The sequence below is a fragment of the Perna viridis genome, chromosome 3 (assembly GCF_037379345.1).
Source record: "Perna viridis isolate PV_CMFRI_1.1 ecotype Kerala chromosome 3, ASM3737934v1, whole genome shotgun sequence".
NCBI lineage: Eukaryota > Metazoa > Mollusca > Bivalvia > Mytilida > Mytilidae > Perna > Perna viridis.
Window position 1 is genome coordinate 23,657,815 of NC_142447.1, and position 15,014 is coordinate 23,672,828.

Consider the following 15,014-nt stretch of genomic DNA (forward strand, 5'->3'; position numbering starts at 1 on the left):
AAAGTAACAAAAGTAAATGAGCAACTCGGACTCCACCAAAAACTTGGAGCATGGACCAGGTGCACCGGTAGGGTAAGCGTCCTCTGCTTTTCTAGAAACACCCGCCGAGTTGCTCATAAAAAGTCAAGTCCGGGGTAGACAAACGAGGGAAGGAAAACTATGACCCATTGAATAAATCAGTTCTCACGGTGCTGATGGATACACCATAACGATCCACGAGTTCATGATAACGACCATAAAACTTCTGTAGTGATGACTTCAATCTTGTAGCAACATACTAAAAAATACAAGAAAAAGAAAAATGAACCGGAAAACAATTGTTAGGATGTATAGTTTGAAAAAGAATAACAATGGAACATTCAGTAATTAACACATACCTTAGAGGGTCATAGAGAGTTCGTTTCCCTTGAAAATATATTGTCACCCTTGGCTACGCCTTGGGATGACAAACTGCTCTATCATCCTCTTAGCTATATGTTATTAATATAAGAATATCAGAAGCTTTTTAATCCAAGGCAGCAGAATAAATATGAGCCGACTCTACTTGATTTCTTTCTAAATAAAAATTTTCCATATATTGGCGAAAACCAGGATGAAATTGAAATGAAAATATTGAATTTAATGAATTTAAAGTTAAAATATATAATATAATGAAAATGACATGTCAAAATCTGTATCACATGTGGTATCAACCCTCGACCTACATCACTCCGTGGGCCGGTGCCTCTTGGGGTAATATAGGAGTCTCGAGTTGATACCGCATGAGATACAGATTTTGGTATATTATGTACCTCACTGACACAAAAAGCTAATATTTTTGTGACTCAATTGTTTGAGGGTCTAAGTCTTCCTAGGATATCACGTTACAGAAACTATACTGGTATAAATATGCATCACAAATTTTAAACTAAAAGATCAAAATCATTCAATTATTGAATTACAATGATAACCTTGAATATGAACATTATCTAAAGTCTTATACGACAAAATTGCTATTGTTTTATGTCGATTTGGGATTATTAACCATAACCTACATATAGAATCAGGAATATTCCTACAGATGAAAGAACATGGTTTTAATGTCACGATCATTACGTTTGTGATGAATTCCACTTTATTTTAATATACATGCAACTCTCTTCCTACGGAGAGAAGAAAACTTTTGTGGAGTGGATTTTAAGTTCGACCAAATATCTTCAAATTTAGAGAGTTAATAAATACTCGCCATCTCCCCGATCTTAATAACATCTGCAAATTTATTCGAGCTATTAACAAAAGGGTAGATCATTTCTTTGATATAAATATTTTTGTAACGTTTTTGCTTGTTGAGTAACATCCGGGGTACTGGTGTTGCGATATAATATAATAACTGTAACACTTGATTGTAAATGTGTATAATCATACATTTGCTTATATTTCTCTGTACCAATGTATTTTTTTAGAGAATAAACAAAGTGTAATATTTTGCACAAAAGCATGTGCCTGAAAACCAAGCCCTAAGGTCAGATAAACAATATTCTAAACATCCAATGAGTTAATTGGGTTTAGTAGATAATCATAACCACAATTTGGTTTGAATCTACCATGAAAAGTACGTGAAAATTTCCTCCAAAATTTTAAAATCTTTTAACACTATAACCAGCCAAAGTTAATCTCATGATTTATCACAGATTTAAATAAAAAAAAAAAGTTTTTCCCCATGTGGTTGCAATGAATACTTATTTGTACTCTCGTCCCGTGCAGGTCCGGTTGTTAAAAGAGTAGGCCTGCTGCAGCGCTAAGCTTGTCGTAAAAGGCGACTAAATAGTGCTCAGAAACCTAGCCGGGGACTAGGCGCTCTGCCCACAAAGCAACAGAGATGTATGCCCCAGGTGGTGGAATGGGGTACCCCTGGCGTGTTTTATGCTGGATTTGTCAGGATATAATACGGAAAACCAGACCGCAAACCATAGTGGTGCACCATCCCTTTTTTCATTTCATTATCATCATTTCATGTTCATCATCCTTTTCATGTTCATCGCGTGAATATAGCTGAAATATTGCTGCTCGGGCGTTAAACCTCAACAATCAATCAATTAATCAATCATATTTGTATTCAATAATGAATTATGAAAAAAAAACTATTTTGTTTTATTTTGGAAAATCGATATTAAAAACCAAGAGAAACTCAGACTCCGCCTCACCGTGTGATCTGCACGTGGATAGACGTTGTACAACTTTAAGTGGTATTTCTGTCAATATGACATTTCCGATAACTAGATACTTGGGTGTCCTTTATGAAGGTTAACATCTTACTTATAACCATGTACAATAGACTTCCGTATAAACCCAAGTTTCTTCACGTTCCAGTTTATGTTAGTGATAATGGAGGAAATTGGGAACTTGTCAAGAGGATCCGAACGGTATATGACTGACTCAGATCAAAAACAAAGTACAACCATAAAACATCAACTCATGTTATAGCGATAGTTTTGATTTCGAGTATTTCTTGTATACATCTAATATTTTGATTACGATCTTCCTACATATTTGATTTTAATGCTGTTGATGAGAGGTTACACCTTGAAACGCGTGTACAGCATATCGAAATTTACAATAAATAAAATTGGTATTTTTTGTATTTCCAACAGTAGGGCTTGGCCTAAAAACCATCGTGCATTGGAAACTAAGATAAACTATGTACTCAATAATTTCATAACAATGACAATAGCATGTTATGTAAAGAAAGTTGTTGTTCTATCTGCATCTCTTCATCTAGTATTCGTCTGCGGTATTGCATGCAGAAATGATTTTTGTAGAAAAAAAATGTCACAACCTTATGGTATACATCCTACAAGCTAACATTTAAGGTAATGTCATGATCCTCAGGCCGACACACTAGTGTTGTGTATTATTTGTATTGGAGAGTTCAGTATGGAAGTTATTATCACATTTTATGACGCGAATATTGTGTAAAAAGGGGAACAGTTTTTCACTGTCATAGTTTTTTTCCCCCTGTATATCCTACAACAAATTGAATTTTTAGTTTGAAAATTTCAACTTTTTGAGCTGACAGGGTTATTATATTTTAGAACTATTTTACTTTGAAATCCACAATAAATTTCATTATCAAATAATTTCTTCTTATGAGTGTAATTTTTACATGGTGTTGTCTAGTTTTATTGTGATTGGTTGTTTAGTAAAAGTTGAATCATTAGATTAAAATCGAAAGATGGAGTCCTTTTTTTAACTTTATGCAACAAGACAAGTCAGTGCCATAGAGAGCAGGGATATTACATTCAAAAGCGTTAACTAGTTATAAAAATGTATTAAAAAACTGTAAAATCCAATATTTTCCAATGATATATGAATAAAGAAAACACAACTTTATTTACATTTTAATTGATCCAATAACAAACTTTTAACATGTAACATACTTTCAACAATTCTCCATACAACCTCTGGTTTCTTGAAAGACTTGTGGATTTCTATACATTATAAAGCTAATATACATATACAGTATACTTTAGTAGCATTTCTTGTGCTGTAGATTTTAAAAAGCAAGCAGAATATGAAACTGCAAAGATTTTAACACACTATTTGCACTTGAAATACTGTGAAAGTACTTTAATTCGCAGATACCTAAGTTCATGAAATCTTGATTTATTGGTTTTGTGGTTTTCAGTATACACATCAATGGAAACCTCCTTTTCATTGGGAGCCAAATTTTGTGGTTTGGCCAACCCACGAAAACCACAAATTTGGTACCCCACGAATAATAGTACTATTACAGTAAATAGGTAATTGTAGAATGGGACCATAGTTCTATATAGGGTATGTAAGTCTTGTCAATGACTTTGTGGTACCATTCTAATACATGGGGATTTGTCATTTACAGTGCCTAGAGTTCAGTATTAACAGCGAAACATCTTTGGTGTGAAAACACCAACAAATGACAAATATCTATTTCTAATGATAAAACCGTGAAGAAAAACCATAAATGGAAGATTTTGCATTCCAGTGCAGCATTTGGGATCCCACAAGTTAACAATAAAATGCAGATCAACACATTCTGCATAGGAAATTCTGGTAATATAATTCAAGTGAAACAAGGACAAGATTTACAAACCCTGTAAACAGACAAAAATACTGAGAAAATAACAAACAGTACAGAGCAGGTTTGTAAAAAATAAGAAACGGTACAGAGCAGGTTTGATAAAAATTGGGCTTCTGTTTATAAATAAGTTACTATGACTATTAAGTTTTGTACAGTTTCACGTCTTTTAAATATTTTACAACTGATATTATTTATCTTAAGCATTCAGAGTTGCTCGTACCTTCTACATCAATTAACAGATATATATATAAAAAAAATAATTTAACTACAAAAATTCTGATAGCTAGACTTTTCATACACTGTCATTGTCTTCTTCAATAAATTAAAATACAAATCAGTAAGGGGTCCAGGATTAGACACTCCTTTTGTTAGAAAACAAAACACTGTAGATTTATTAATTTTGTGCAAGATTTTGCCAAAAAATGGTCAAATAATAGCCTGGAACTGCCTCCCCCTTTTTCAAAATTTCTGAATTGGCTCCTGAAAAATCATATATTGCTTTTCAAATTTTATTAGAGTTCTTTGGGACTTCTGTTGCATAATAAACAATCACAAGTTCTTTAAATTAGAATTTCCTAAAATGCTCATTAAGATGTAATTAACAATTCCTTTTTGATAAAGGCACCAAAATTCATACATCACAGTTGCTTTTAAGAAACCAAAAAAAAATATAACTGATTCAAGATCACCTGTATGTCAAAAAGATTCTAAATATAGCAATTGATGAAAATCTATTTATATCATCTACCTAAACAGAATGTGTGCAAGACAATACATATACAATACTATTAATCAATTGACATGAACTTTGATTTTCAGTACAATACATGACTACGCTTGACATTAAGGAGTCCGAGTAGTTCTTAAGTACATTTTCAATGAGTTAATGTCAATTAAAAATATACTAGATTATATAATTTTCTCCATTTTTAGGGAACAAACATTTGATTTTATTGAGAGGTTTGCAATAAATTGAAATAAAAAAAAAAAAAAAAAAGCACCCAATTTGAGGTTAGGATCATTTGTTTTTTATTGAGGGGTAAAAAAAATATTTTAAATTAAAAAAAAATAAAAAATAAAACTCAACTCCTGGTAAAAATCCCTAAATGAAATTCAGGTTTCCAAAAATAGTATACTGTCTAAATCAAAAATAATACAATGTTGTAATTGGAAATTTCAAGAAAAATATCCTAACCCTCTAAAAATGAAACATCTCTAGATTTCAGATTCTTGGGTACATACACATACAGAATTGAGGAATGAGAGGGGTGAACTAAGACAAATAATTAGATCAATCTTATTAAAATCAGATCTACTAATTGTTTCCATTCATCCTTTCATGTAAGATCTAACAACTTATTCTACTTTCAGTTCTGATGACCTTCACTATCACAAAAACTGAAATCTTATTCAGGCTGATCAAAAGGTCATTTGAAGAGATAGTAAAACTGAGCAATATTGAGTGTCGTCAGATACTCCATGCAATGACAGGATGGAATTGTTAGTACATTTAATTTTAATTAGTTTGAAAACTCATATTAAATCTTTAATTATTCTCATAGTTCAATATCAACCATCAAGTAACATTCTAACTTGCACTACAACTGTCAAATTACATATACAAAGCAGAGGCACACAATATATAGTAAAGTATTTACACCATCATGTGGAATAATATAGAGCTAGAAACAATCAAACTGAATCAATTACTGACAAATATTTACAATTTTTATGATAATTACTTCTATATTTTCAAGGGAAAATTGGATTACTGAAGTTCTGAATTGATTTCCATGATATGGAAAATTAATAAAAAAAAACCCACTAAGAAATGGAAAAATGATGTTAAATTCAACTTTTGTTTTTGCAATATTGCTACAGAGTGAAAATCTTTTGTCATTGATTTAGCACTCCCAACAATATCAAGTTGAAGTTCAGTAATGAGTAGCTGGGAAACTACATATGATATATAACGATTATATTGAGATATGTTTAAAAGATGAGACAATGTAAAACCACACTAATTTAGTTCAAGCAATTAACAATATCTATTTTATTTACCAAAAAATAATTAATAAATTTGAACTACAAATAAGCACACTCTATCAAAAAAATATATTACAAAGTTACAATATAAAATATTTATTTACAAGGCGTATAAACTAAAATCAAGTAGCACAAGCAGATATATATACATTAATACATTATGTGAAGATTTTTTTCTCAAACTTAACATCAATATACATAGTCTGATAAATCTGAAGTAAGTATATAGTAAAGAAACTATGTACAAAACTAAAATAAAACAAATTGTTGATCTAAGAGAAAAATGCTCAAAATCACGACAATTTAAACACTGCACTATAATTATCATCAAAGTGTTTTTCTTCAACAACAGAGGTTGTATAAATAATAATTACACCATATATACAATAATAACTACAAAAAAGCCTTTGTTATGGGTTCACATATTAAGGAATATTTTGTACTGAAATAAAGTCTTGAAATATAGCTGAACTCTTTGAATTCCACGGACTGGGGCAGCACTATAGGAACTATACATTTTTGTAAGTCTCTTCCTAAAGGTTTGTTAAGCACTGTCAGCTGTAATCAAAGCAACAACAACAAATATGAAGTCATCACAGTGTTTGATAATAAAGGGACTGTGTAAAAGGTAAAGCTTATGTTTGATCCAGACCACCAGTTGGGTCACCATCTTCTACTTTACACAAGACTCTGTTAACAAATTCTGTAGTATCACCAGCCACTTTATATGCTGAAAGAAAAAAAAACATGTAGATATTTATGTAAATTAGACTATGATATAGAGATGAATATTTTTCATTTTTTTATTTTCTGCTCTTATTTCTTGACCCTTTTCCTAGTGTAGAAAAATAAGCTGAAAAATGGTTTTATAACGAATTGTTTAATACCAGCATACATGCCTAAGATTTTATGACGAATAATATGAATTTTCAGATACATACAAATGTACTAGTTCATCAAGACAGTTAAGGATTCATTGATATCATGGGCTCCTTCTGTAACCCTTCCTGATAAAGCTAGCACAATTTATGAATAATCATATCAATTATTCTTCATTAATGTACATTGAACTGACTTATTGGTAGACATTTTCTAAATTTAATCTGTTACTACAGGGCTTGGCTTCATAAAAAATTTTCAAATTGAGATTTCCTCAAATCCTACATCTCCATTATCGACTGAAATTGAAAATTTGGGGACAAAATCAAAGATTTGAGGAAAATCACTGAGTTTTTCCAGGAAACTGAGCACTGCTCTGCATTTTTTTCATTCATTTATAGGGGGAGTCTTAGTGCATTCATAAAAACCAAGTAATTTATTTTTGCATAACCAATATTGTACGTACTGTATTTCTTGACTGCTAGATCTTCTAAAAATTTAGTCATCTGCAGATTATCTCCCACTTCAGGTTTCAGAACATTCCGTTCAGGTAAAGTCCTATGTAAAACATCAGCAAACTTTTCCTTCATTTCTCGAGTCAGTTTAAGCAGTTGTTTGTGTTCCATATCTAAGCCATACAGTTTTATCTTGTATGCTTCATGCTGGGCTTTCTTCTTTAATCTGCAGGCTCTGGAAAAGACACAACATGCATATATATCAATCTGCTAGTATCATTAAAACATAGGCTCGAGTTTCATTGATTTATTAATAGTTCAATTCAACATATCAATTGAATGGCGGAAATGCAATCAGATGAAGCAGTAAACATTAAATCACATATATAAACTTTAATAAGGTTCATTAAACCAGAAATGTCCCATTCAGAAATGATGATGGAAAACATGCATGATGGGTTAATATAAACATACATACAGTTGTATGTACAAGAATGAAAATTTAGCAAATTTCTCAAGTTAAATATTTTAATCTTTCCTACTCAATTAGCAACTATCTAATCTTGTTTTCTTGTAGTGTATTTCATCCTTGTCTGAAATTCAAAGACTGAAATAATGAAATATCACAAGATTTGTTTAAACAAATTTTGAAACTCTGTGCCTTAGAATCAACAATTAAAAAACTCTGTAACCATTATGTATATACAGAATGTATACATGTATGTATCATTAAATACATAAAGGTATAAAGAAGACATACCTGTATGAAATGTTTACTTTTGTTTAACATCTTACAAAGTCTATAAAATTTTCCTGTATATACAATATATACAAACCTTGAAGCTAGTTTATTTTTCTCCTTCTTTGATTTATTGCGACTTGACACAGGCATCTCACTCAGTGGTATAAAAGAGTCAATCTGTTTGTTCAATTTGTTGATCTGTTGACCAATCTGATATAGTTTCTTTGGATTTGGTGAAACATCAGTCCCATCTCCTCTTCTCGCTTTTCCACCATGACGAATCGTTGTTCCTGTAACATATTTACTTGCCACAGGATCAAAAACAGGATCCTCAAAGTCTTTCAAAACATGTGGATCATCATTTTCTAACTGTTCAAAATTAACACGGGCCCCTTTGGGTCCTTTTGATTGTAGATTATACTGCCAGAAGTACTGACGAGACTTCCTCTGTGAACCATCAGTTTCTTGCTTGTAAGACCACGATCCTTGGCTGTTGTCGTCATCAAAATCTGAATCTGTGATTCCCAAAAAAATTTGAATTTTTTTTATTTCAAGGGAATGATGAAGTTGTTATTGAAAATTTCTGTTACATGTATACAATAATTAAACTTGCCAAAGATTCCCATTTTTTTTTCACTTATTACATATTATGAATGTACATGCAGTTAAACAAATTTGAAAAAAAAACAGTTTAAGATATGAAAAAAGTACCTTTTAACTCTTCTAAGCGGCTGAGCATATTAACTTACATTTATCTCTTTGACAACCAAACCAGATTTTTTTCTAATAGGCAGTCTTTTTATATAAAAACATTGTAGAGTAACTTTGAAACTTTGAGATCATATTTTTCTACACATGCAGAAGTATAATCTTGCAGTTATCAATTCTCACAAAACCATAGCACAGATCAATGTCTGAATTATTTCCCCTATAGTATCTTTGTATTCTTTTCTCTGAAACAATAAGCAACACACACAATATATTACCTGAATCTGCAGGAGAGTCATGATCACTTTCTGATTCCTCATTTTCCATGGAGTCTGACGAAAATAAAGTGATCAGTTTTACCAAACATATCAAACATGGTAAAACTTATGGACAGTGAGTGTACATGTACTTACATACATGTATGTTTACTTTAAATCTGCATATGTGAAGAGATTTGAAATTTTCTTTTTTTTTTGTCTAAGGGACAATACATACATGTGTATATATAGAAACTCTGAAATTCAAAATGTGCCAGATTTGTTTCTTCATATTTTGTTGAAAGATATGTACTTTTTTACTATTTATGATATCTGTAACTTCAGTTTTAATTCAATAATGATATGTTATCCTTAGAAAGTGTTTTTTTTTATTATAAATTCCTCCACCCACATGCAATAATATTTCTTACCTGTGCTCAGTCTTTTTTGCTTCCGTGGCAACTGTTCATCTTCGTCATCAGCATCAGAGTCATATATGTAATGTTTAATTTCCTCCCACTTTTCTTCCATTTCTTTACTGGTAATGCTTTGTTTCCTTTTCAATGTACCAGGTTGTGATTTCTGACTAGATGTACATTGTAAGGGACTAGATGAAGCTTCAGTGTCCACTTCTTTGTTTCTGGGTTGCAGTAACTGATGTAATTTGGGTACACTAGCAGTAAGAGAACTGTTTTCTATTTCTGATGTTACAGTAGCCGATGGTCTTCGGCCAACAGAGTTTGAAAGTTTATATGGTGGTACTGCTCCTTTTACTTGAGTCTGTTGTGTTCTTAAGACTTGTGATGGTGTGGATGACCAACAGGTCTTAGCTTGAGGTTGGCAAACCATATCAGAAACATCCTGTTTTGAGGTGGAAGCAGACCATACTTTGTTGCTTTCAGTTTCCTTAATGCTAGTATCCATGATGCTAGCCAGATCATCCAACAGAGATTCAGAAGCATTTAGTTCAGCAAGTGTTGGATTTCCACTTACATCTTGTTCCATATCAAAAAGATCAAAATTGAGGAAGTCAACATCACTGGCAGATTTTGAGTCTATTGTCCAGTTTTTGTTCATGTTTTCGCATGTCTCACTTGGTAACGATCCTGACTTTTTGTCCATTGGCAGCGTAATGTCTCGAGATGTTTCAAACTGAGAATTCAGATCAAAGTCCTCACTCATAGCTCTGCTATTCTTTACAGACATACCTCCCAAAGTGCTTTGCATGTCAGCCCTCTCCTGTTCATACATGAAGCAGGAGTTTGGACTTGAAGCATACACTGTAGTGTCTAAACTTGATTTATCACTAATTGGTGGATCATATAATGATTGCTCTGTACCATAAATACTACTCAAATAGGGATCCATTCTTTTCGACTGAAAAAAATATAATATATACACATATGATAGCATAGATACTCCAGGAAAAAAAGATAACTGTAAGAATAAAACTTAATGCTTAATGTATGTGCCATCCATTAGTTATACTAACAACATTTCTGTTAATTCTTATCACATCTGCATTACTTTTTTAGGCTTGATTCAAAGGGTCATGCTTTTACTGAAAATAAAATGCCTGATCCATTTGAAAATATACAGCTCAAAAATCACCCCCAAAAGCAATAAGTTAAATAGAAAAATGATTTTTTATTTGTATCAAATGCACATGTAAACAAAGTACTTCATAATCATACAAATGTATGTACATGTATATGGTACATGTATACATTATAAAATATTTGATAAATGTGAATTCCACAATTTCAATATACATTGTAACATGTAACATAAGAACTTATACATAATTAATAAATTAAATAGTGTAGTTTAACAAAAAAAAATACATTTACAAAAATCTCAGGCTTGGCCTATCAATCAAATCTTTTCCATGACCTATTTTAATACTACCTGGTATGCATGCTTAAATTGTTTACGACAAACAGCAAGTAACATGATTTATCTCCCTTGACATGTAATTCAGCTTTATGTTTATGAAATCATCAGTTCCCTGCTAGCATTTTTTTTAAAATCAAGAATAACAACAAATTTAAATGTGTATATTTGTAATTTAAAAAAAAAATATACATAATATTTGATATCTGGACTTCCTTGTTAATAAACACTGATGTATGTGCTGGTGTACATGTTTAGAATAGTTATAGATACTTCTAGAATTAAATACCTTACTACAGTACACATGCACTCTTCAACACTCAGTATCAATATAATTTTGTAGTTACATTTATTCTTTTACTACACCCCACAACAGCCCAAATAATGTTTAAATGATCAGCACATATGAGCCCTATACTGGAATTTTGTTCAAACCAACAAACCGGTAATTGAACATGTAGATAGCCATCAACAAGGTTTGATGTGATTGTTGTCACTTGTAAAAGGAAGGTTGACTGCAGTTCAATTATAATACATCGGAAACAGAAAATTTAGACATGACCTCAAAAATGACTTTAAAAATTACTAGTGAAATGTAAAGTTGATCAAATCTGTAGAATTAAGGAGCTTTTTCACGTACATGCAGTGGACAAGTACATGTAGGAAAGACATTAAAGGAGCATTTAAGTTACATGTACTTTGTATCTTTCACTTATCTCAAAGCCCTTTTATGGTAACTCTTGCATGAAACAAACAAACAAATGAAAGATTTGCATAAATTATACTTAAATATTTTAGATTCCTCAATTTAGATTCATACATGTATATCAGTTACATTGTACAATGTACACATAGATCAGATTTTACTTGAGTTTTCTTGAACTTCAAGTCATTTATGTTTTACTGCAATTTGGATACATGTACAAGTACATGAATAGGTTATTTTAATCAATGTGTTTAAATAATAAAAAATATGTGTGTTTATACCAAATTTAAGAACACTGCAACCACATTTTTAATTACATGTGATATGTTTTTTTCTGTTGTACAAAACTTAAGTTATATACTATGGGTCATTCCAATGATCAATAACATTTTTTTTGTAGGCTATTCAGATCAATTTTGTTTTCTTGAATGTACATTTGGTGTTATAATATATTATTTTCTGTGGCTATTAATTTATCAAATTCAAATATTTTATTGTTGTGTAAACAAAGTTATGTTTGTGACAAACAAAAGCCAACAACAAAATTAATCACAAATCATACAATAATGACAAATGCTAATATGAGACTATTTGAAGTAGAACATGAAATAAGTTATGTTTCTTCTACCCTCAGTTCTAATGACTGTTTCAAAAAGGATAAGATAAATTTTACATGGCCCTTAGAGGAGGATATCAATAATCATCTTTTTTTAATTGAGTTATAGTGCTGCCTTAGCATTTCAAATACGATGTGCACATATAATCCTACATGTACACGTCTTATGAAGACTTATATACAAATGTACCTACCCTATATGGTTGCAGATTCACACCATTGGTCGTATACTGCTGACCTGGAGTGTATGGCATATAATTATAGTAGAATTGTGGATGTGTGGCTTGGTAGAAGTACCCAGAACTGAAAGTAAAATGTAAAATATTCTACTCTATTCCTACAATTTAAGCCTAACATCCCCATATCAATACAATGTTCTTGCAATGTATATGTACAATGTACGTGTATCATGCATCCTCATGTATGAAGGTTACAAGTACTATGTATGTACATGTATAACGGTTAAAAAACCTTACATGTATATTCATCAATATAATATGACCACCATTAGACTTCAATAAAAATATAATAAAAGTATTACAGTCTACCAAAGTTGACTAATATATATATGTGTGTATTCATGCAATGCCTATACATGTACATTTGTATAATGTAAATGATGTATGCACATGTATTACAGGGACTTGCTCTTACTGTACATAAATACAGCCAACAGTACTGATATCCAAGTACTTTGAAGTACTAAAGGCAATCAGTTGATACTGAGCATTGCATACGTCTATAATGATAGACATTCAAACAAGAATAGGTATTAGACAGACCTGCAAATATGGGTTAGGGAAGTGAATTCAAAGTGATAGTTATCTTTAAATTGGTTTAGAAGAAGATATACAATTCAAAAACAAACAAAAAAATAAAAAAAGTATTATTTACAGTATCTAGATCAGGTACACTGAATTAATTTTAAAAATTCTATCCTAACCGTTTTTCAATGATTCTACAAAGGTAAGAAAAATGTGTGTGTAGTCTAGCTCATATTACTTTCAACTGGATCAATTATATTCCCAGTGAATTTTCAAAACTATCTGCATACATTTTTTAATTTATTTTTATTTAAGTCATTACAGTACAATGTACACTGTACATGTATATTTAGGAAAATTAAATTCCAGATCATAAGAATCACTTTTATTTGACAAGTACAAATGTACATTGTACATAAACCACTGTATGCCTACTACATGTGTAAATCTTGCATTTTTTATTATTAGAGGTAAAAATAAAAGCTTCAGAAGCATTCAATCTGAACTGGATTGGATGTCCCTGTTTCAATGAACCATTCAACTGTTCTTTTTTAACTTACCTATTAATATCATAGTAATTCCTTGAACTATTTAAATCAAACCAACGAACAAAGTTCAACTTTTGTTGTTCCATTATATAACCTACTTAAGTAAGTAGACAGATCCTGTATTACAGTATGTTAGAAAAATATGAAGTAGTAGTATAAGTTTGACTTCCTACATGTACATTGTACATCAAACTGACTGATACGCTCCAAAGGGCTTTGAGATTGGCTACTGATGGACAATGTCACAAATAGGAACAAGATATTATAAGTGATGACATCAGGTTAGGTGGCACACCTCTAATGTTTAACATCATCCTTAGGGAGTGAAATTGAAAATGAAAGTACAGTTCTAAATATAAATATAACCCAATAGAATGTATCCATTTGATTATAATGAAGACAACAATTCTTGATTGACATATCAAAAGATGTCTAATAAAATGAAATACAGACCTATTCCTTTACGATAAAACCACTTCTAATAAAAACCTTGACCTATTCTGGCGGTTTTATAATGATGGTACATTTCATCATCACGAGTAATTGAAATGGTCATGATTCATCAAATAAACCATAAACCAATGAATCCCTTAAGTCTGCAAACCATCCAAAGGCGAAGTAAAATTAAGCATGTTTGAGGTGGCATGGTTGATTATTGCATGGTAACAATTTTTGTGAAATAAAAATTCAGCAACGAGTTGAGAAAAGAACTTTGCCAACTACTATAAATGTAATTTCACCCGTTCCTCGACACTGTAAGGAGAAATAATTAAAAAAAGTTCATTATAACTTACCCGAATAACGTATAAATGCCTTATTCCACTATTGTCACTACTTGTCAACTGTCCTTTCCAATAAAATTTCTTAATGTTATACTTTGTTTACGTTTTCATTCAATATGGAGTTTGTTTTGGTTTAGAAAGTACGGGAACTTACGGTCTCGTGATGCAATGACATCATGACAAATCTTGACCAATCGGAACTTAAAAACAAATGACCGAAAATCCTCATATAAATAGAGCACTGGAAAGGTCTAGTTTTTTTTCTAATCGATGTAAATGGTATAAATATGCTTCAAAGAGTAACCTCACATAAAAATTAAATTTAATTGCAAGATCTGAAAACAAAATTAATTGTACACAAGTATTCGAGAGCCAGAAAAACTGACGAAATCCATCACCTCCGCAATGCTAGAAATAAACCCTTAATGTTATTGGGATTTTGAAATTTATAACAAATTTTGTACTTAAAATTTTGATAAATGATATATAATATCAGGGATTTATATTCCAATATACACTCTA

At 31.2% G+C, this 15,014-nt stretch overlaps 1 protein-coding gene across 3 annotated transcripts; it reads right to left on the reverse strand.

The window, feature by feature from the left end:
- Nucleotides 1–3,365: 3,365 nt before the first annotated feature.
- LOC148621519 (uncharacterized) lies at nt 3,366–14,662 on the reverse strand. 3 transcript variants are annotated; one of them, XM_088575993.1, is made up of 7 exons: nt 14,505–14,662; nt 12,593–12,701; nt 9,615–10,560; nt 9,205–9,258; nt 8,313–8,733; nt 7,488–7,711; nt 3,366–6,872 (listed from the first exon to the last, which is right to left on the reverse strand). In XM_088575993.1, the coding sequence occupies exons 2-7, from the start codon at nt 12,650–12,652 to the stop codon at nt 6,778–6,780; spliced, it is 1,800 nt and encodes a 599-aa protein (XP_088432119.1). In that variant the 5' UTR covers nt 12,653–12,701; nt 14,505–14,662; the 3' UTR covers nt 3,366–6,777. The 3 variants fall into 3 exon arrangements, with proteins under 3 accessions (XP_088432119.1, XP_088432118.1, XP_088432120.1); XM_088575992.1 differs by lacking the exon at nt 14,505–14,662 and adding an exon at nt 13,723–14,016; XM_088575994.1 differs by lacking the exon at nt 12,593–12,701 and having other exon boundaries at nt 14,505–14,621.
- Nucleotides 14,663–15,014: the final 352 nt, after the last annotated feature.